Source organism: Poecilia reticulata, chromosome 12, assembly GCF_904066995.2.
Source record: "Poecilia reticulata chromosome 12, P_reticulata-male-v2, whole genome shotgun sequence".
Lineage (NCBI taxonomy): Eukaryota > Metazoa > Chordata > Actinopteri > Cyprinodontiformes > Poeciliidae > Poecilia > Poecilia reticulata.
Window position 1 is genome coordinate 13327442 of NC_088841.1, and position 23919 is coordinate 13351360.

Below are 23919 nucleotides of genomic sequence, written 5' to 3' on the forward strand. Positions count from 1 at the left end.
ACCCTTGGCAGGAATGCCAACATATTTCTTCTTACTAGAAGTAATATTTTGGAGTATCCCAGCCAGTATCATCACTTGAGTCTGAAGAGGGAGCAAATTATTAAGGCCACGGTAAAGGGGGGCTTTCAACCTTGAAGGTCAAAATAAACTTGCAAAAAGTTGGCTATGCATAATTCTACACATGCCATTTTGGATGAAACCCAAATAAAGTATTCTTTTTAATGATTGTCCTTTTACATCATTTGCTTATTTCTTGAGAGATGCCTGTCTCTTTTCCTATCAAAACAAACTTCATGGCTCAATGAGCATAATTTAAAATTTGAATCTGCCAGAGTTGTATGCAATTTTGGGCTTGACAGAATGACTTTAATTGAAACATTTAGATGCATCTCCTTCACCTTGTGTCCTTCTGTTGACCGGATCTCAGAAAAAACTATATTAAAAAAGTAAGATATGTAGCTCAGAGAAGGTGGTTGTGTTGCTTTAAGCGTTTATAAATCTGTGGTCTCTCTGAGTGTTAAATCTTCCAAACCGCTAGCCTAGATTATGCACTTTTGCAACCCATCCAAGTCTGTCGTATCACGGCTTGTACTGGGCTTATGTTATCCTTGATCTCATGCAGTATGTTATCTTTTCTCTATGAAATGTAAGGTTCTCATATCCTTAATAAAACATGTAGTCTTTATTTTCTTTATGGCAGAGGTTGCAAACTTCCAGTATTATGAAGACAGACTGATTCCTCTTGAGCCCCAGAGTCCTTGACTTTCAAGTCAAGTCATGCAGCTTAATATATTCTGTGAAGGTCAAGTGATAGCAACCAGCCAGGTAGACACTGTGGTATGAGTGCTTGACCTGCTCACCCTTTCTGAACATAAACTATGTTTGGGGGTTATCCATTTAAAGCAAATGATAAATAAAAATGGCACATATTGTAAAAAAAATAGCCCATTTTTAAAAATCTGTCTGTGATAATCTATTTTCTTTTCTTTTTTTTTTTAAACCTCTCCAAGTATTTAAGCAAATTTGTTGACATGGTCCGTTTAAACCTTTGGTGCTTAGATTTTAATAATTGAAAGGTGCTGACTGAGTTAGAGGATGCCCTCGTTATTCATCCTACAATGAATTATGTATAAACCTGATTGAAATGCCTCTGTGATCTCTTAGTATACACACAACTATTCAACATGCTAAGTATTTCTCTGTGCACTTAAAGAAAGTTTATCTGAAAATAGAATAAAATGTCAACCTTACATCTGGATTTCAGCATTTGTTGAAAATACAGTACTTTAGAAATAGAGGTAGAGAAACAAAGGAGTAGTTAAAGAGAAAATAATTACTGTGATTCTTTAAGTTTAATAATGTTTACAAGAACAATGGCAGACATAGTGGTGAACCGTTTTGCTTTTTGGGCATTATGTTTATGTAATGCTGTCTAAGGTTAAGAGGAGAGCGGAAGGAAAAAAAACCTGACGTAAGATATCAGACTTGAAATCAACTTTATTGGCCAAGATTGTGTTGACAAACAAGGAATTTGACTTTTGGTTTCAAGAACTCAGTGTACAGATATAAATATGAACATCAATGGATATCAAATGACAGACAGAAATAGTAATCAGACTGTTTTTAAAATCTTATAAGCTTGAAGAACATTACATGTTTTAAAAACCTAATTCCTGTTGTTATTTGATATAATTTAAAATCTGTTTCTATGTTAATATTGATTTATTTTAGCAGCAAAATAATTAGATTTTAATTTGACATTACCATAGGACCACAAGCTTGGATTTTTTAACAGTTAAGTTATACTCATCAAGTAACCCTGGCCTTTTACATATGTGATGAGAAATAATAATCCATAATAAGGAATGAAGATAATGTGAACAGAATCTCTTTCCTGAAGGAGTGATCTTATCAAGTTGATAACACCAAAATGTGAGAGGGAACAAATGAGTTAGGCAACAGACAAAATGTAAATGGTCTCATTATCAACAACTCAAGCAAGAAGGTGCTGTGACAGTGAAACACAACAGTATTTGTCATCTGGAAGTCTTTCCTTATAAAGAAATTGTAGTTGGCAAGACTGTGTTTGGATAAATTTGTATTGAAGTTGCTTCCAGCACTTTTAGTTTCTGCAGCAACACTGTGGCACAGAAATAGACTAAAAACAAAATTAGCTAGGCTCCCATTCTTGATGGTAGTCCAAAAACATTTGTAGGGACTGTAAATAAATATTTGCATACACCAGTGCTGAAGTTAGCCTCTGATTAATATTATTCTTTTTTAGTTCAAAATCTAAAACATTCAGTATTTTGCATATCAAAACATTGACTGCTCATGATGATTTTTTTTAAACACTCTTTACTATTTGCTACACCTTTGCTTTAATTTTTGAAACAAAAATTAAAAATAATGCTGAAATTTGCATCTGATAAAAAATAAATAAATAAGAAAAAAACAGTTTATGATGTGTGAAACCTTCATTTATGGACTTCAAAACTCATATGTTGTAATCATTATGACATTAAAATGATGAAATAATTAGAAATTGAGTACACAGAAGATAAATTGAGTACATAAAGATAACACTATGAATAATCCATCATTGTTTACAGCTCCTTCTTAAACACAGTTTATCATTTGTGAAACTGTTATTCTTTTTGTGAAAAAAAATGAAGTTTAGATTTCTTGAATATATTGTTGAAGCACTATGTATCATTTTGGGTTCTGAGCTCAATGTATTAATATTAATAGTATTCATATTTAATAACTGCTGACCTTATTTCAATATTTAACACATGAGCCTCTCATAACAACTGTACAAAATATTGTATTATTTATGTAAAAGTACAGAACTACAATTTTTGATTGTCAGAATTAGCATTTGATGAGGAAGTGCTGCAGGTCTTCCTCATCAAGGAAGACCTGCATCTAAACCACCAAACAAAGTGGTTTAGATGTATTATCATCTTACTAATAATTAATTATGTTGCATTTAAATTAGAAACAATCTAGTATTTTTCAGCAGAAGGCACACAATTAATTCTTTCTATCTTTCTATTCTAAAGTGGTTTATATTTGTATACTTATATCAAGAGCGACATTTATTTTCCGTTCTTTTTCAGCAGTTGGTATGTAGTTTTCCAATAACTGTCTCTCTATTTTCTGCCCATGCCATGAGGTACCAGATACAACTGAACTCTGTATGGTATTTCCTCAAGGGATTATATGACTGTTGCTCACAGACTTGTGCATTGCATACGCTCTTTTTACACAGAGTAGCAAACGAATAAGAACTGTCAGTTTCATTCTTCTGCAAGATTTGAAAAGCTCTAGGGACGCAATAGGGCCATGCAAATCACCCATACAAAAAAAATCTTGTTCTGTGACGGGCATTCATGGCACCGTTATCTATCATACTACTCCACCATAACCCATCAGGCATACCTAACCTTCTCAGGATATCCTGCACAGCAGAAAGCCATTTCAAAAGGGCAAATGTTGCCAGAAGGTCAACTCATGCACACCATGCAGTGAAAGGCATACTGCAGAAACACAGTAATGCATTGACAGCTACAGCTATTCAGAGAAATGTGTCCTATCAGGTGAGATTTCTGGACCACATTTCTAAAATTTGCTAACTTGGTACATAAGTCTGTTTTTTTCTTCTTCTATTCATTAAATAACTAATTTGTTATTGTATGAAAATGACTTGAAATTACTCTCATACACAATTTTATTTTTAATTGAACAAATTCATTCACAATTGCTTAAAATTTAATTACAAACTTAATCTCACAAATGAGTTTTTTTTTGTTCTCTAATTTTGAAAAGCCAGGAGAATATTTTACCATATATTTTCATCTTAACACAAAATGTGAATTTTGTTGAATGACTAGTGATATATGGCTCATGACTTGTCCAGGCCTTGTTTGCTTTTTTCCTGCATAATGAATAGAATCACATTTTATTCACTCACAACTACTTTGAGTACACTCGTAGTAAAAAAAGACATGCAGTCAGCCTCACACCCAGATGAGAAACGGCCATTTTAATTAAAATGAAAGTAGAAAGAGAGCAAATTTTTGTTTGGTTCTCATGAAAATGCTTTTGGTCTTTATCGAGAAAGTCCTTCTGACTTGATACATATAAAGGCTCGTCTATGTTCTGTGACAGGATTTCTAAATACTATTTAAAAAAAATCTAAGTCATCCCTTTAGTATGTACCTGGAAAATTTCTACTCAATGACTCTAGGACCTGGATTTTGATTTTGAAACTCTTTAGCACATAGCACTTACACTGTTCTTTGAATTTAGCTATTCATTTTTTATGCCGAGTAATCACCAGACATATGTAACACAAATATCTGTCTGTGCCTAAATCTCAATCCTAATCATATGGTATATCAAATCTATAAATAGGTAATTCCAGCTGTTGAAAAATGTTCAAGAATGTTACCAATCAATATTAGAGTGCCATTCATGCCCTCTTATTCCTTCTTGTACTTTTGTCTTGCTACTAGACATAACATTTATTTGCACAACAGAAAAACAACCTACAATCCCTGCACTCCTGGGGATTTAGCTCCACCTTTGCCACATTGCCATCTTCTCTTCAGTTCTTCTTTGGTGCTCCTCTGTTTCTTTAGCAACCCAGTTTGTTTTTTTTTCTGTTTTGAACATTGTACTATTGCTGTGGCTTTTTATTTTGTCTGAATATAAAGTTTTTATCCCCTACATCTTGACACCTTTGTGTAGCTGTTTCTCCTTCTGCAGCCGTGTGTTTTGTTGTGTATAAAAACAAACTAATAAGCCATCATTGTTGAAAATTATCACATTTTATGACAAAGAAGTTCACAAAGCAATGTTTTATAATAATACTTTTTCTATATGTTTTGTCGTTGGCAAGAAGGTCAAGCTAAGCCCAGCTCGGCCTTTAAAGCGACCCACACCCAGGTGGCACTAACCTAGGTCACTATCCAAGCCCAGGTTTTGCTAACACTTTGCATTATGAAAATTTGAGGCTTTGCACAAATTTGGCCAAACCTCAAACACTTTATATTATATAATATTCGTCCATCATCTCGACAAATATTATATATTCATGTTAGATGATGGATAAATATTTGTTAAACAGTTGACAATAGAATATGAAACAGAGAATTTGTGAAAATTCATTTGGCTCTGCTACTGTCCAGACACAACCAATCAGAACCAAAAGGCAAACTTTTGGTTTCTAATATGTTGAATGTGTCTCAGCACATTCAACACATTAGACTACTAGTGTACTGCAGCTATGCAATTGGCAGAAAAACAACTTAACATTATATCATCATTATTTATAGAATGATTTAGAAACCAAAATTCTATACAGGCGACAAGCCTGTATAGAATTTCTATTCTGACCCACATTAGAACTTTGCATTGATTTCATTTTAGTAGCTGCGATTTTGCCTAACCCAGACATTTTCCCTAACCCAAACCAATACTAGTCTATTCCTAACATTAACTAAACCTTAATTCACATCTTACCTCTAAACATTACCGCTGACCCAAAGCAATGAATCCATCATATTAGGTCAAGTCTTTGGTCCTAATATGGTGGACCTAATATGACACTGGACATATAATGGTGCGTTCACATCAAACACATTGTGACCTTTAGGCGCATCTGGTTTATATTAAAACTCTATGTGGAGGCGCGTCGAGGGCCGTTGCGGCGCTCTTTGAGCGTCTAGTGCGGCACCATTTGAACCATTTGGAGCGTTTGACGTGTCCAGCGCATCAAATACTTCACATAGAAGTATTTGATGCGCTCCAAATACTTTTATGTGAAGTATTTGAATATAAAGCAGACTCGCCTGCAGACTCGCCTGATGCTCATAACGTATTTGGTGTGAATGCACCATTACTATGATTAGTTCCGATGGTAACAATGACATCATCAGTGATGACATCACTCTTTGATGCATCAAAGGAATCTCTCTGGAGTGTAGCACACAGACTGTTTTTTCAGACCTGTTCCTTATAAGTTAACTTGTAGGTTCCTGTAACTTTTAAGTTATGAATCTTCTACAGGAGCATTACAATTATTTGAAGGCACATAATCAGCCTAGTAGGTTCACATTCTCAGGTGAGAGACTCACCTTGTGTAAAGTTAATTTTTCAGTACGGGAATTGCACCGAGTATAAATTACTTTAATGAAAGCATGTCATGAATATATGTGCATATATTCCATCTTAAACATAGCATAATAGTTTTTTTGTTGCTTTTTCCACCACTAGATGATGTAACATAAACGGCACTATTCAGAGATGCAATGAGTTTATAGCAGCGGCCCTGATGCCAACATCTCCAGAAAACATATTAAAGATTGTAGCATGTGTTCCACACATCAGGGCTGGTGTCGGTGTAACAGATGCTGATTTCCCTGTAAAAAAGTCTAGAACAGGCAGGAGTGATGAGGCAGAAACAAATTTGTGCTTCACTAATCCTCCTGGAATCTGTTCTGGTTAAATAGTTAACATTTCCAAACAGCACCATATCTGATCTTTCTTCAAAATAATCATTGTGTCCACGTTATTTTCTCATGTCATTCTAGACAATATACTTATTCCTGTAATAAACAGTTTTAGATCCTTTAATACAAAGGTACAGTTTATGTCACACACTTAAGTCTCAGAATAACACCCATCTGCTACTGCATAAAAAATATACAATATATATATATATATATATATATATATATTATTTTTTATTTATTTTTTTTCCTGTACACAAACATTTTCAAAGACACAATATAGATTAACAGATTCGACTCATGTAAAGAAAAAACAATCTAAACATGTCAATAATACTTTCCAACAACTTCCAGAACCATTTTATTTCAAAGCTGATAACTGACGGTGTATTAAGCAATCTGTACATATAAACAGACCGCAATTCAGCTCCTGTACAGTAGGATTATACCTCAGCTAACTAGAACGCCGTCGCTCTTTTTCCTCCCAGCGCCTATTAGTTCAGTTGCTATGACAACGGTAAATACAACGCAAAAGGAAAAGGGCTAGTAACGGAGGTTTCCGCCATGTCTGTAGTTCTAAAGTGCAGCTCAGCTCAGAGGGGCAGACCAAAAGTCTAGGTCTATTTTGAGTGGCACTGTTTTGTCTCAGACTTGCTTTGAGTTGAATTTGGCTTGTGTTAATTATGTCGCCACAGTTACTCAAAATGCCAATAAAAGCAGTAGCTCCCCTCACGGGACCGAGCCGCACGTTTTGATGTATATTGTAAAGGGGGCACGCAGTGGTATGAGCTGCATTAACGGTACTAGGAAGAGGCAGTTATTTTGAGGTGTAGAACAATAGGTGCCTGCCCATGCATTGCTATGGCAGGCCCCAATTCTGAAAAGTTATAAATTCAAGATTTCCCGTAGAAAACTTGCCAAGCCTGGTAGTTGGGCGGTAGGCTCATCCATTCAGTGGCCCGTCTTGTTTTGGGGTTAAAAATGTTTAAATTTGACAAAGTACAAAGTGTACAGTTGGACTTGCCCAGGAGCACATGTGCAATACTTACGTGCTTATATGGTTCATCACCAACTTGTAACAACTGAAGCTTTTGCCAGGTCCATCACCGTAGTGTATGGCTGACTCAGTTCATTACAACATCACAATTGCTAAACCTGATGCACAATAAATTTAGTCCGAGACTGACGACTATAAGCTTCACACATGTGGTTCTTAGTCACGGTCCGAAATAATAAAAAAAATGTAATAAAGTCAGTGGGTAATTGTTTATGTCTCGAAATTTTTCAACCTTCATACTAAGAATTTTAATTCACACTCAAAAATTCAGAGAAATAATAATTTTATGTAAGCAAAATATGAATAGTGACAGGTCTCACAATGCATTGTGAGACCTGTCACTGCGCCTGTTTGTGAGACTACTCACTGCCTCTCTCTTGGCCCCGTTGATATGGTAATTAATTATCTGCACCTGGACTGGCTCTCTCTGTCAGACAGTATGCTGGAGACATAGTTTCTATACTTGTGAGACACCCAGCGTCGGTCTCAAGGACCCTGACAAAAAACCAAAAGCCCTACCAAATTTTTGAAAACATTTTACGGGAGCAGGCATGTGTATCTATGTCATGGCCGAATTTTAGACCAATAGGGCGAGATTTGTGCCTGTGAGGGGGAGTTAAGAGTTTTGGAGTCAGAAATCCACTGTGCTGTATGTGTGTTTCAGAGAGAAAGATTACTGACACTCAGCCTCAATTTTTCTCGTTTTTATCAATTTTATTTTTTATTTTTATATTTGTATCATGTTTGAATAAATTTCAATTTCAATTTCAACTTATGTCGTAATTTTAACTCAGAATCCCACTAAAAGTAATAGCTCCCTTCTCGGGATCAACCTGAACGTTTTGATACCACTTTTGTGGGGGTACGGGCCACATTAACGGTGACGGAAGAAAAATAAATAAACTATGATAATAAAGAGACATTCTATTGGGTGTAGAACAATAGGTGCATGCCATGCAATGCATGGAGGCAGTGACTGACACTGCTCTCCCTATGCATTGCTATTTCAGGCCCCAATAAAAATAAAGCCTTGGTATTTAAGGAAAAAATGGTGGTGCAATTGCCTTTTTATTCTGCAGCCCGTTCCCTTCTGTTCATGATCATCAGTGTCCTTGTGTGGGCACAGGAGTAGAGCAAATGCACCCTCCAGAGGCTACAGTCCTTGATACAGCCATCCCATGTTCGATTCCCAACCCCAGGCCATTTACTGCATGTGCATCCCTGCCCTCTCTAGCATTCTACATTTTGAGCTCCGGATTAATTAAAACTGCTATTCCAAAAAAAAGAGAGAAAAACATTGAGTAAAATGTAATCATGAAGTCGGCAATGGATATATGAGAATATGACTGAGGTTGTTTGGAATACAATAAACATAATCAAAGTGTAACAATGATATAAAAATATCAGGTTTCACTAATTTCCCCCAAGTTCTTAGTTTGTTTGTGTTAAATGTTTATTTCTTTAAAAAGTGTGTGTGTGTGTGTGTGTGTGGGGCACAAAAGACACAATTTGAGTAAGGACCCAAAATGTTGGTGGGTTTTTGTCCACCTCCCCATTTCTGGAGTCATTTTGATAAACATATAGCACTCCCTCTAGACTCCTGCTGAAGCCATTCTGGATGTCTTCAGTATGAGTGTAGTAATGTTAGTCATACCTTATTACTACTGACACTCAGAAGAATCATATGAACATTTTTATTTTTCTTTATTGTATTTTATTTTTATGTGGAAGGTAAAATGATAAACATTAGCAACCACACCATGCATGACATGGCTGACTTAACCATTTTGAGAAGAATACACAGAAACAGGAAAGATGCGGAAGCTGGAAAAAGCCTGAGGTCACAGTTTGAATTGGTGACGAAGAGTGCTTGTTCTGCAGGTTTCCTGGAAACACCAGTTTTTCTCAGTACAATGGCCGTGTTGATCAGTGCTAATTAGGATAGACACTACACCTCACCATGATTGAAAACATATACATGTGGTTTCTGTATGTAAGCCAAGTAACAAAAAAAAGGCCACTGCATCATATCACCTATATAAAAAAAAAATCACATATATGTGTAATTTCAATTAAGTGTGACCAGTCTGTTTATGTGTAATCATATATTTAGGTCACTAAAAATTATTCTTTCAACTGTGAAAGACAGTAAAATCTTTTTTTTTTCTTTTTCGGCCGCTTACTATCTTAGATTTATGTTTAGCTTCTACGCACACATTTAAATTTGTGCATAAAGCATTTCTCCTTAAATTCATTTAAGTTTCATTATCGTTCCACTTTGGAAAAAAAAAATTGGTGATAAATCACAAAATGCCTAAAATAAATTGCATGCATGCTCACAATGATTATATATATATATATATATATATATATATAATAAACGAAGTGGCAATGCATCTAAAGTATGTAATTGTGAGAAACATAACCTCACACATTAGCTATATATAGTTCCAGCTATCTTTGCACTTTCTCAGTTGTGTAAGGTATTTTAGGCAGATTCCCACACCGAACCAAGTTTGATATGCAAGTAGATAAAAAGTAAAAATTACTCTGAAACAATTTTCCTCACCAGATTTGATTATTAATGTTTATAGCAAGGGCTTATTTCCTATTTTCATGCTGGATTTTCAGTGTGTCTGGTGCAGTTGGAGGTCAGAGTGTGGCCTGCTATGTTCTGCTGCCGCAGCATTGGGAGACACATCCATTTTTTATTCTGGCCCATGGCAGGAGCTGAGCTATAGATAGAACTTTATTTATGCTGCCTTGAAAACAGCAAAAATCCTAAAATATGCAAGTAGAGGCCAGACAAGAAAAGTATCTCACTGAAGATGTGACATTGCATGTTTTCCGGTGGGTAGGATTGACAAGACATGAGAGGGTAGATGTTCAGAATTTGCAGACCAAACAGAAAGGGAGGCAGATAGGGGGAAGTACTGTCTGCTCCTGTTGTTTTCAAGGCTTTTAGAGAACTTGGTTGTCATTCTGATTTTGTTTTACTGTTTTGGCAAAAACAAAAAGAGAGAAAAGAAAACGGACCACTCTATACTGGCAAAATAACTCTTGTGCCTTGAACTCATATCCTGTCACATTCAAAAACACAGTTCCATCTTTTTATTGTTATTTTATGTGATCGAGCAACACAAAGTATTCCATAATTGTGACGTAGACGGCAAATGACACATGGCTTTCAAATATTTTTGTCTTGTACTGTGTCCCCCTGCCATGAATGCACTCTGTGTTTTTCTCTGTAAAAAATAGAAAATTCAATGTAGCCAATTGACCCTCACATGGCACTTAATGAAAAAACAGTCGTCCACAAATGGGAAAAGTAAGGCATAAATGCAAGCTAATTAGAGTATGATTATCCACATCTACTGAAAGGCCATGCGAGGAAAAGCAGGTCCATTGTAACTCGGAAGGAGCTAGATACATTCACGGTTCAGGTGGGAGGATCTGACAATGAGATGACTACTTGGGATTATTGAAGAGTGCCAAAAAGAAAATCATTGTTAAAAGAAAGCCATTAGAGAAGTCCCTTGAGCAGTTTTCAACAGGCCATGTTGGCGACTGTAACGTGGAAAGAAATGCTCTGGTCAGATGAGACATTTTTGATATAGAGGCAAAATGCTAAGTGAAGAAGAAAAATAGCACCATCCACACTATTAAAATTGGTGGTGGCCACAAGATGCTTTATTTAGCAAGGACAGGCAAGTTGGTCAGAAGTGCCTCGAAGATGGATGGAGCTAAATAGGCAAACCCTGAAGTAAAAACTGTCAGAAGCTTCAAAACACTTTGAATGAGATAAAACAAACGGGAAGACGATTCACCACAGGAATCTCCAACACACATCCAAGGCTGTAATGCAAGCTGCAAATATGAAATGTTTTATTTCAAAGTCTTAAAATAACCCCGTTAGAAGAAGTTAGTAGACATTATTCATCAAATCTGAATGTCTGTGAGAGCCTTTTTGCTCGGAAGAATGGAATGAAATCTCAGTCTGTTTAAAGTCTTGTATTGGAAGAGCTGAAAGCAAAAGCATTGCCACTTTTTTCAGATTTTTTTTTGGGAGGAGGGATTGAAAACCGTGATCTCTCTCATCCACTTCCCAATTATTCTTTACATAGTATTTTGTGATCAAATACAAGTCCTTCCAAAGTTTGTGTGTGTGGTGTAACGCAATTTAAAGTGGTTTAAGGTGTGGTTGTGGTTTAAGTGGTTTAATACTTTTGCAATGAACTGCATATATTTTAATAATTTTTGTCTGCCTTGCCTTCATTGTTTTACAATGGTATAAAGGTTTTCTCTTGGCTTTGAAATTTCTCTATTTTCCAGGTTTAAACTCTGTTTTATCAGTGCTCTACCTACCTTCTCCACATGTCTCAGACTTAATCTTCTAATGTTTCAGCTCTCTCATGTATCCTCTTGCACAAGATCATTTTTCTTTCTGACACTTTCTTTGTTTCTGTCTGACCTCTCATGTAGGTATCTATCACACTATCAGAAGTAGAGCCTTGATAGCTTTTTTTACAGACATCCACAATGGACCTCTCCAATTCAAACAATGACAAATAATAAATCAGAGACAAATCTGAGCTGGAGAGAAAAAAGAAACAAACTTTGATCTGTTCTTTACTTGCACCCTGGATAGGAAAATAAAATAAAGTGAAAAATTGAAATGTTTTAAGAGCATGAGTGTGGTTAAAATCAGACAGCTGAGGTGGATGTGAAAAAGTGAGCAAATAATGAAATGTATTAAAAATAGGAATTTAATTTCTTATGCTATCATTTTTTTTTCTTCTCACATGGGAATAGTAAATTAAAACAGCAGGAGGTCTAGACTCCACAAATCTACAGAAATACTCACATCCTTTCCTTTTAGCCTGCATCTTTATTTTTAAGCACAAATGTTTGCTGTCATGCAAGCAGAATGCCTAAACAGTAGAAAAAAGTCTACTATCTCCTATTTAAAAAATATGCATAAACTGGCATTGGATGGGAAAAAATAATTTTATTTAAGGTTATGAATAGCTTTAAATGCTCGTCAGTAGTCTTGAGTCTTGATCAAAACCGAAAAGCTGTTAGTTCACAAGAAATGGTAAAATCATTCAAACTATCATTCTGTTTTTTTTAATTGTTAAAATCCATCTTGAAAGGTTAATTTAGAGATGGAGACAACATTTTCAGCCCGTCCATCTTGTGGGGATTGCAATATATTAATAGGATTATTGAAAAATGCTCTTATAAAATATAACCCCAGAGCTTTTAACTCCTGTTTTAGTGAATGCCAAAAAATCACATAGTTTTAAATCAATACTCTGTTTTTGAAATTGCAGCCTGTGTAGCTTAAAGTAATCTGTATAGAGAAATGGATTCCCGAGCCTGTTTCTACACTATCATTCTTGTGTGCACATTCATAGCACTGCAATTCATCTTTCAAGCTGCCATGCAAGCTGAATCACCACCTGCCTCGGGGCATGGGGCATAGATGAAGCGTCTGAAAATGTTACCTTGTGTTTCACTGACTTTTGGGCAGTTAGGAGATATCCTCTTGAGCCTAAGAGAAATAAGGGTCAAACGCTACGTGTGGATAGGTAATCATGGTCAAAGGTTTCCGTTTCTGGCAGACGAAAATTCCCAAAGGCTGCATCAGCGGTTTAGAGGAATCTGGCCTTGTTTTGTTCATCTGGCATCAAGCTAGTCCTTCACTGTAGGTCTATTTTTTTGCTGATGGAATGTCTTCTGTCCTTCCTGGTGCTGAGTATAATTTCCAGCAAATGTACAGACGTATCAAATTTTATCATATTATGTAGAAATGTAAATGTATAGAAACCACTACTTATGCAATTGAGTGGTTTGTTCTTGCTATGAGAAAAATAAGTGCATTTTTTAAGCTACTGTATTCTGTCAGGGCCACTGTGGACTGGAGTCTGCTCCAGCTATCACCAGAGGAGAAGGGGCTTACACCCCGAAGTAAGCCATTCACACAGCCAATCCATCCACCTATGCTACAGCAGCTCAATCCTGTTCAGGGTTGTGGGGGGTCCCATCATGAAAAGCCGATGGGGTAAAGGCAAAGAATGCAATGGCCAGGCCACCAGTCTGTCAAAGATACACACAAGGCAGACAACCACAGCCACATACAACAACAGCTGAGGGAAAGTTGTTACCTGAATATTTACTTTGTTGGACTGTTGGTAGATGCTGAAGTACTTACAGGAATGCTGTGCATGCACCTGGAGAATGTGCTTGGAGAAAGCTTTGATTTGAATCCAGAGTTTTCTTGCTATGAGACAACAGTGCTAACCACTGGACAGAAGTGTAGCCAGGGGCTACCAGAGATCAGGACTCAAGCCTGCATCTTAAACTGTAGTAGCACTTAAGTGGCAAAAACAAAGACGTCAAGCTGGAGGCTTAGAGCCTCGAGAACAATCTTTATCTCGTGAAATCAGGGTAAAACATAGCCAGCCGGTGGGGATTGTTTGAGTTGGTAAATAATGTGGTTTTAAAAAGTTATCGGAGAGCATGGAAATGACTGGTTGTCATGGTGATTTTGTACAGTAAATATGAGTTCAATTAAATGTTTCATAAAGTAAAACTGAGTCAAAGGAGTTATATGTAACTTCTGTTTTTTATTTATTACCACCATCTGGCAATCTTGCATTTGCAGTGCAAATACAGTGAACTTCAGAACACAACTTTGTCCTTCTTCTACTGGTAAAGGTTCATTAACGGACTTAGAGTTGCTAACATTTTGTAGCAACATGGAAGTTTGCTATAGAAGTATAAAAACGACCACACAGATATTTATCAAGCTGAACTAACATAATAATAATAAAAAAAAAGCAAATTAGATTTTGTAAAAATATGTTAAAATGTAAGATATTAAAATTTAACTGAGGCTAAGCGACAGTGATGTGAATTCTAATTATGTCAATGTTTTGCTTTAGGCATACTAGAGCATTATTTGAGCATTAATTTTAGTCAGAGTCTTGAAACCTAACAGATCATTACTTTTTAAACTTTACCTTTAATAACATAAAGTTACCTATTTTTTAAAGTGCATTTAGTAATAATTTTACAACAAATTTATATCAGTAATGATTTCTTGGTTAATGTCAAGTTGTCATAACAAAGACATTTTCAATAATGTCAACTTTGTTTTAAAAGTGTCATAATTTACCAAATGACGCTTTATGACAACAGTCAAATATTCAGATGTTATGTCATGTTTATGACAGTGTCATGTAAGTCTTATTCACCCCCCTTCAAAAAAAAAGTTAAATAAAAAGTTTGACTTTTTTAATTTGTTTTCTCTTTTAACAGAAAGTAATGTTAAAGTGAGTGTTCATTTAGTGCATGGTGCATGAGCAAATATATAATAATCTATTCCTAGGAGACAGCAGTTGCCAGTGAATGACTTGTTAATGTTAAACTTTTATGCGTTTCACCTGAGTTGTAAAGCCTTTCCTGTCACCTCAGTGCAGCTTTAATAAGAACACCGAATGTCTGTCCAGAAACAAATGGCAGTGTATTTGACTCCTCCAAATCTACGTGACTGCATTTTTTGCCAATTAGATCCCAAGGGGGGGATGCTGCAAAATCAGAGTTACAGATGGAAGACAGAAGGAGAAGCAGATAGATTGCAGTGTGTCTGGAGTGGATGTTCCAGCAAAAAAAAAAAAATTATACTGTTTTGGCACATTTACATATTTACCTCAGAATAAAAATGTCTTTTTGAGAAAGTTACACTCAACTATTGTGACTAGATTTTTTTTTCCTTTTAAGGATTAGACATTTGATTTGCTTTGAAGGAGTCATAGACATTTCTCATAATGGAATCTGACAAAAATTCCAACATTAATTTCAATGCTTTTCAAATAGTGTTGATAAACAATTGTACTAATAAACCGAAATAAAAACAAAAATGCAAGACGCAAATCTGCAAAGCAAGTAAACAAGCAAAATAGTCCAGCTGAACAAATGCAGAAGACAGAATGGCGTTATCTTCCCACAGTGGGCATTGTGAGAACACCTGGAATAAGTTGACAGAGGCTGGATGCTGTTGACATTACCTCGCTCATGAGACGGTGTTTACATGCGCAAACCACGGATAACAGACAGAAGGTAGATAAGGGAGAGGAATATAAGAAAATAAAGGGACCAGAGCTTCAACTGACATTGAACTAGAAATGAGAAGAGCCTTGAGGGGAAAAATACCCCCCCCCCCCAAAAAAAACAAAAATTCTTTGTTTTCCTTGTGGCACAGGTAAAAGGTGTTCCAGGAAAATATACTACCACAATTCACCAATTTTCTTTGTTATTTTCATGACTAACATTGACATTTTCTTTATTTATTGAGAGTAAAGATATGTGTATTGAGTGGAAGCAAGTTTGTGAATATATACACATACTTTCCATCAAGTTTGTGAATATATACACATACTTTCCATCACATAGACCGTTAAAGACATACTTGTTTTCCTTTGCTCTTTTAATTTTATTCAACAGCCTTTGAGCAAAATGTACTTTTATAATTCATTCTTAAGTGACTCATTGCACTAAAAAGCTTTGTGTTAAATCTGTCTGCTTTTTTTCTCTCTCTCACCACTTAATTGTTTTGTCTTATTTGGCTCAAACTGTTTTCTTTAAGTTTTGTTTACAGCAATTTGATTATGTCTGCACGGTATATTAACTTCTTAGATGTCACTGTTGCACAACATGGCTAATCCCAAGGTTTTATTAGAACTCATCATGGCCTTACTTTTTTTATATTCCTGTAAATGGCTTAAATAGCTTCTTTATTGGGGCAAGCAGGAAGATGCTACTCCCTCAAGGCATGCACTTCAGTTTAAATCAGCATTGCTAGAAGCATAAGTGTCAATACATTATCTGTCTCAGCATCAAACCCTGTGGTGAACCTTAAAAACAATGTCGTTTCCAGACAGAGTTTCTTTGTCTTCTTTTGTACTAGAAATTGAAACAGTATTCCAGTGTGATGGCTCTGCTGAAAATGTGTTTTTTTTTCCTCCAGCTGCAAGACGATACAAGACATACAAAAGATAAGAGTACAAAGGCACACAAGGCCATGTGAGGTTGATAGAATATCAGATGAATTATTTAGAAAAAAATGCTGAATTATATCAAACACAGTAAATTGAAGTAGATACTAAGAGACAATTAAGCTAGTCTATATCGATCACACTGGTAATATACAATAACTTATGGACACAAGTAAAACCTGGACAATGCAGAAAAGTCACAACTAAAGAAATATTACTAATAAGCTATATTAGCTAAAGCTGTATCCAAATTAAATGACTGCTACCAAATAGCATAGATAAAATCATCCACAGTCTAGATAACTTTTGATCAATCTTTAAATCTTTATTTTGAACACTTTGGCAAACAAAATCTGTGTCCAACATTTGTTTTTCTGTAAGTTATCCCATGTCTAAATTTTAGCAATTTAAATCTTTTCCTGATGCTGCTGTATTTATTTACAAGAAATGCATAAGCCATGAGCCATGCTCTAAATACTAACTCTAAGTTACAAGAAAAAAAAAAAAAACACCCTAAGCTTCTTTTGTCAATAGTGCAATAAAAATCAATTTGCACTGTTGTGCATTTCACAGAGTGGAGACCAAATTTGCTTGCTCAATAGACCATGAGGGTCAGTTGCTCTGCGCCACTCAACATACATCTTGCATTCCGCCTCTGTTCATTGGCTACAGTAGTCAACTTTAGATTAAAGAAATGGCAAAATGGAAAAATGAGCAACATGAACTGTGAAAGTTTTGTGGGAATAAAATGCTACTTTACATTTTTTAACTACGTTTTATTGCTTTCTTGACATTATCAGTAAACAGTGGACTTGTGTAAGGAATACTCAAACATAACGCACTTTATGTTCAGCAGATATATGGCACTTTGGGAAAGTATTGGCCATTACAGATTTCATCTGCTCGTCCTTTTTGTCACTATGAAATGTCCCAGATCGTCATACTAATTTTATTATGAGATAAAGGTAACTTGAGTGAATACGAATACAGTTTTTGTAGTATTTTGTTTTGTAGGGGAAACCCTACCTATAGCGATCTATAAAAAAAATCCTTAAATTAAATATCATTAATTGCTCATTTTTGTAGAAACTGAGTTCAAATAAATTTTTCTCATACAATTTTCCCCAGACCATTGTTCATCAATTTTTATTTTGCATATTTTTATAGATCAATAAGAGTTCATGTCTAATTTTTTAAAAATATATATTTTTATTCATAGGGGTAAAACTAAGCATAGAAGATGTTAACAATGTTCAAAAATACATTCATGAGCAGTTGGGACTTCCATTTCTTCGCATTGAATGGGTAAATTAGGAGAAAAATAACTCCATAAAAAAACAAAGCAGATGAAGCTGAACTTAACTGCACATTAATCTGAGCAAATGTGCATCATAATGTTCAAACTGCAATGGCTTTGTTATTGTATCCAATCAAGACCTGTGTGAGCAATTGTATTGTTTTCACCTGTGTCTTCATCTCCTCTTCCTGGAAGCTCATTGGCATGCATGATGATACTTGACTGGGTGCAACATTTCACCATTATTCATGGATAGAGTACACCTCTGAGCCAGACTGACAGATCAAAAGATGATGATGATAGGTTGGGGCTACTGGTGTTTTGGGTGATGAATGGCCCCATCGTTCAAAGATGGCTTTGCTGGAGGAAGTTTAAGGATGTTTTCATCTAGTTGTTAAATTTTCCACTTCTGATACACACTGCTTTCAAATGTGATCGGTGCTTATGCGCATGTGCATGTGTGTGTCAAACACAAAGGAGGGACAACAGTCTAAAGGTACGCTTAGCTTTTTTTACTACCACAAATGTACTAAAATGTGTAGAATCTCCCTTATTTCCTTTTGTGTTATCCTTTATTGAACAAGGCAAACCAAAACCCTCTCCCAGCCCCTCCTCTTTCCCTCCAGCTTGTTGTTTTGGAGTCATTCATCAGGAGAAGTGAGACTGAACAATCAAGGGAAGCGCTGGCAGGATCCCTGTAGAGATGAGGCAATATTGAATTGATGGTATCATTTAAAAGCTGGAAAAAAATAGAAGAAAGAAAACAATGCTGTTTTTTTTCCCTACTGTTTAAATGAGACAGCCGTGTGGGTCTTAGTGCATTTCATGGTCTAATCTCTTAACCCTCCTAAAAAAAAAAAAGAGAGAGATAGAAACAAGCACTTTTGGAAAAACGCTGTTTGTATCTCTGTATGGATTTTCAAATCGTCTTGAGAGAGAGTCACTCTTTATAAAAGAGTTTGGAAAAAAAAAACAAAAAACAACCTTACAGTTTTGACATGACAACCATCTTCTTTTTATAGCTATCGAAGGAAACACTGACTCCATAGAGGATTTGATGCAGAGGTTCCAGGACAACTTTCGTGTTCCCAACACACCAACCAACATGTCCCATTACCAGCATACCGTGCACAGCTCGTCAACAGGCCGGCGGAGGCTCTCCAACCGCACCAGAGGTAAGACCAAAAAAATAAATAAAAAATAACAACTCTTAATTGTGGACAGTCTGCTTGTCACCAGTCCAATACTACTAGACTGATTTTGTGAGAACTGCTGAAGTGTTACTACATTAAAACAATATTTTAAAAGAAATTAATAATATATTCAAATGTCCATAACCATAAATGCAATTATTACTGTAGTTAAAATGTTTCATTGAAGAGACTTGTATAATCCAATGTGGAGAAAGTTTTTTTTTTTTCATGTCTTGCATAAATCTCGTGTTTTGGGAAATAGTTGTTCAAAATCTCATTCAAGGCTGTCTTTACATAAAAATATAGACATTGGAGAATCTATTTTGAGTAGGTATAAACCTAAAATCTAAAGTCAAACATATAAATGTTTGACTTTAGATTTTAATGCTTTTAAAACTTATTGAAAACCAGAATACACATTAGAATTAAACTACTATTATTTGTTGATTTTTTTTTATTGATTTTTTTATTATTATTATTATTATTTTACTACAGGGAGAAGGGAGCAGAGCTGTTTTTTTCCCACAGATTCTCTCTTGTGTTATACAGTCAAAACATAGTGACAGTTTTAACAAATATGTTAAAAAAAAATTATAATTGTTTATGGAAGTTGCGTACTGCAACTTTCAACAGAAAACATAACTGTGCATAGTTATTTGTAGATGTTCTCAGCCTCTTAAGAAAGCATGTAGGTGTTGGATTGTGTTTGAGGAAAAACATGTAGACACCATATAACCAGTAAGCTACTTTCAAATATTATTAGGGTAATATTATTTAAATAATTAGAAGTAATTGCAAAGGGTGATTACTATAATTAGTCTGATATTTTCATGTTTTATCACTGTACAAACCCCAAAATATACATATGCACTAATTCAGTTATTATTGCACCACCAAGTTACAGTACTTCTTTTTTAATGTATTCAAAATGAAACTGCTTCTAGAATATTAAGCTAAAATGCATTATGTTATCTCAGTAAATGTCAAGGTCAGGTAACTTTCAGACTCCCAGTTGGTACTGAGAAAACTGTCCTTGAATAATATTGTAGACAATATGTGCAAATATTAACTTGATTCTATGGACAGATACCACATTTTATTTACTGCAGAAGTGCTGACCTCCACATGTTTGATGCTTGGACTGAAGTTATTGAAAAAGTATTTCCCTGTGTGACATTCTCATCTTTTCCCTTTTTCCCCCCCAAATATAGATGTTTCAAATCATCAAACATGTTTTACCCAAAGACTAAAATTTGTATATTTTTTTAAGCGCTTTGATTCTTACCTAGAATGTTTCCCATTAATGCAGTTTTTGCCCCGCCTTTATCTTGTTTTTTCATCAAGAACACCAATCCAAACTGAGGCAATCAAAGTCAGCAATTCTTTAAGATATTAAAGCAGAATTAATCACAGCTTCCCTATAACTCTTATTCAACAATGAGGGGTGTCGCGTGGGTGGAGCAGAGACAGTCGTCCCCATTGCAGTTGTTCCTGGTTTGTCTCCCAGAACCTCGGCACGTTTGCCGCATGTCTTCCCCTCTTTCCTGTCAAAAAATGAGAAAAGGCATTTTTCCCATTGGCACAGCCAAATATAGACTAGAAATATAGACTAGAAAAAAAGACAACAAAAATCAACTGGTTCAATAACTTTTTTCACACAGGGCCAGAATTATTTGACTTTCTATAGTAAAAAAGACCCTAATTTGTAAACTGCATTTTGTATTTACTGTCTGAAATGTTATATAAATGTTAGAAATGCTATATAAGGGTTGCTCTGCATGGTGCTTTTAATTATGTACGGCTACAAAACCTTTATCATTTATTAAAAAAAAAAAAAATCTGACATCTCATTTCAGTTTTAGGATCTGATCAGCAACATTAGCACTGAATACAGCTCATTACCTGCAACGATATTTTCAGTCACATATGCTGTAAAAATACAGTCTGTGTCGTTGGTCATGCCATTATGACCACAGATGAAATTTGTATTATAATGAGACATTAACCTTGCTGAGTTTACCCGCCCTTGACAGGATAACCATTCTTTTACTCAAAGTGCACAATAAAAGAATAACACAGAGAATTTCTTTTCTTTCCATTTTGCACAAGTCTTACACATTTTCCCCAATCACACGGCGATTCAGAGCAATTACATTATAATATAAATCATTTAAATTTTTGTTGTTATTAATTGCCATTGGGAATTTGATTGGGCATTACTTAAGAGTATCATGTGTCAAATTACTGAGCAAAAGAGACAAGGCCATTAATTCCCACAGCCTCAAAACTGTGAAGGGCATAAATGAGACGTGCTTTTCGAGGTCAGTGGAGAAATATGTTCTTTGTGAGTTTATAATTTAAGACTGTACAATGGTTCCTGAAAGTTGACTTACTCTACAAAAAAAATCATAAACACTTAGTTGGACTGGGGTTAAAGGCAATTTAACTGGTCATACTACAAAGATCAGTTCTGCACAAAAGGAAAAACAATGTTCACAGAAATGAAGTGACTCGGATTTATTTCGGGACAAAGGGACCAAAGACATTTTTCATTTCAGCTGTTAATGCAACTTGCACAGCAGCTCAATGCAGTTCATAGACCTGCTTTTAAAATGTGTAGACTGTCATTAACCCACAGAGTGGGAAAAACAGAGAAGTTGTATGCTCATATTACCATTTTATCAGTGTCTAAGCATGTACTAGCACCTAGTATAGGCTATCACCGGTTTGCTGAACAAAAAAACCTTTGATGTAACTTAGATCTGTACTACAGAATCTAATGCATCATTAATGTGTTTTAAAATAACCTGTAAAAGGTATGTGGACTGGATAATTGAAGTTACTTTCACAGATTCACATTATTTTCTTATTAACATAACTTTGTGTTATGCAACAACATTGATTATCAGAAATTAATGAGCAAACAGGCCTCAGTCTTTTACTTTTTATTTAAGGTTTCTTCAAAGATGCAGTGTTTTACTCAGCCAATGAAATCAAGACATTTACATGTTTGTCCTCACCAGAGTAGCTTGTGGCAAAGAGGAAGAACACTTACAGAAATTCCTGCTGTGGCTCCTCCTCCCACAGCATGGTAGCATTTACTTTTTTTGAGTGACACCAAAAGTGTCACTCAACAAAAAATGGGTTAACTTTTTTTGTGAGTGAATTTTGCATCCCAAAGAGCTATGATTTCTTGAGTTTTTTTTTTGTTTTGTTTTTTTTTTAACCATTTGTTGTTCCTAAAACCTTTGCCGTTCTGACCTACACAGAAAAAATAAATAAATAAACAAGCACACAGTTTCACAATTTTACTTAACAATACTACAATCTGCACAGTTTTTATTTGGTAACATGCTGATGGTGTGTGACAATGCAATCCAGGAGTTAACAGACCAATATTGACAACAGTAGCAGCTGGCTTGTCTGCACAAGAGGAAACCTTATTGTCTCCAGCATCTGTGTGGGAGGGAAAACAGTAGTTACTGTTGGAATATGATGCATGGGGTGTCGACATTCAGCACCACACAGCAATTTTCCCAAAAAGTTTCTTTCTTGGGGTGGAGAAAAAAAAAAGAGCTGATGGCCAATCACTGAATGCGAGTGCTTTCTGTGCCCATCATTGTCCACAAATCTACGGAGAACACCAAAAAGAGCAAAACATTTTTATTGTACTAATAAAAGTCGCAAAGACATTTGTTCAGTGATGATAAAAAAAAAAATATATATATATATATATATATATATATATATATTCTCAAAATTATTTTCATATTTGTCACAAAAACTATCAGTGAGTTTTCAGTAAGATGCAACCTGGCAAAGCTGTTCTGGTCCATTGGCAAAACACTGCATCTGTTCATAGGGTCCCCACACCTACATTTAGACAGAATGTAGCAACATTCCTTATTCCCTATTCAGCATATTGTCCTAGTTCTAGTTGCATCATATACCTGGACTCTTGAAATGTTGACTCATGCATAAATAGTATTATCATGCAGTTATAAAATGCACAGTACACCAGCTTGCAGTTCCTTTTTTTGGAAAATATGTAATTTACTATTACTACTTCTTCTACTACTACTACTACTACAGCGACTACTTTTAATAAAAATAATAATGTTGATGACAATAACAATATATATTTTCATAATCATAGAAACTTTATTAGGATTTTGTTAAAATGATGATGACCAAAATCACATTTAGCATTAAAGTTGCAATTTATGTCAACCAACTTATGTTCAATAATGGTTAGCTGGATATTTTTTAGCCTGCTATTCAATGATTTATTTTTTCCATTTGGTACATTTCTTTGTGTTCTACATTTGCAGTGTTGCCTGTCATTTAATAAAGCACGGGTTGTAGAAACGTTAGCTTAGAAAAGCCGGGGAACAAACTAAACGGCTTAATGAGTCATTTCTTTCCTGCTTCATATGGTTTGTACTTTTTTCAAGGAGAGAAATTGTTTTAATTGTATACTTTATAGGTTCTACAGTTACTGTCAGATTCAGCAACATCAAATCAGGCTAATCATATTAGCTAGTTTTATGTTGTCTTTACAATTGCAATCTAAAATCCCCAGATCTAGAATGTATCCTAGAAACCCGTGAGTAAATACACTGAATATTTATGACAATGTGAATAATAAGTTTGTCCTACCTTTATGCATACACTACTGTGCATTCTAATATCCACTGTTCATGTCTTTCAGTGTGCTAGCCTGGTGAAGTGTTGGTGTTTGATGTTTTGCAACAAGTACTTTGTCTTATTTCAACAGCGATAACCTTATGGTTAA

The 23919-nt window shown here is 35.3% G+C and overlaps 1 protein-coding gene and 1 long non-coding RNA gene across 2 annotated transcripts in view; one reads left to right on the forward strand and one right to left on the reverse strand.

The window, feature by feature from the left end:
* Positions 1-23919, forward strand: part of astn2 (astrotactin 2) — a 271553-nt gene that overhangs the window by 76039 nt on the left and 171595 nt on the right. Inside the window, exon 4 of the mRNA XM_008424385.3 lies at positions 18954-19106. Coding sequence (XP_008422607.2) covers positions 18954-19106 — 153 coding nt within the window. The remainder of the gene's footprint in view (positions 1-18953; positions 19107-23919) is intronic.
* The window catches only part of LOC103473833 (uncharacterized), a 56795-nt gene continuing 54065 nt past the window's right edge, over positions 21190-23919 (reverse strand). Inside the window, exon 5 of the long non-coding RNA XR_535075.3 lies at positions 21190-22755. This is a non-coding gene — a long non-coding RNA (uncharacterized LOC103473833). The remainder of the gene's footprint in view (positions 22756-23919) is intronic.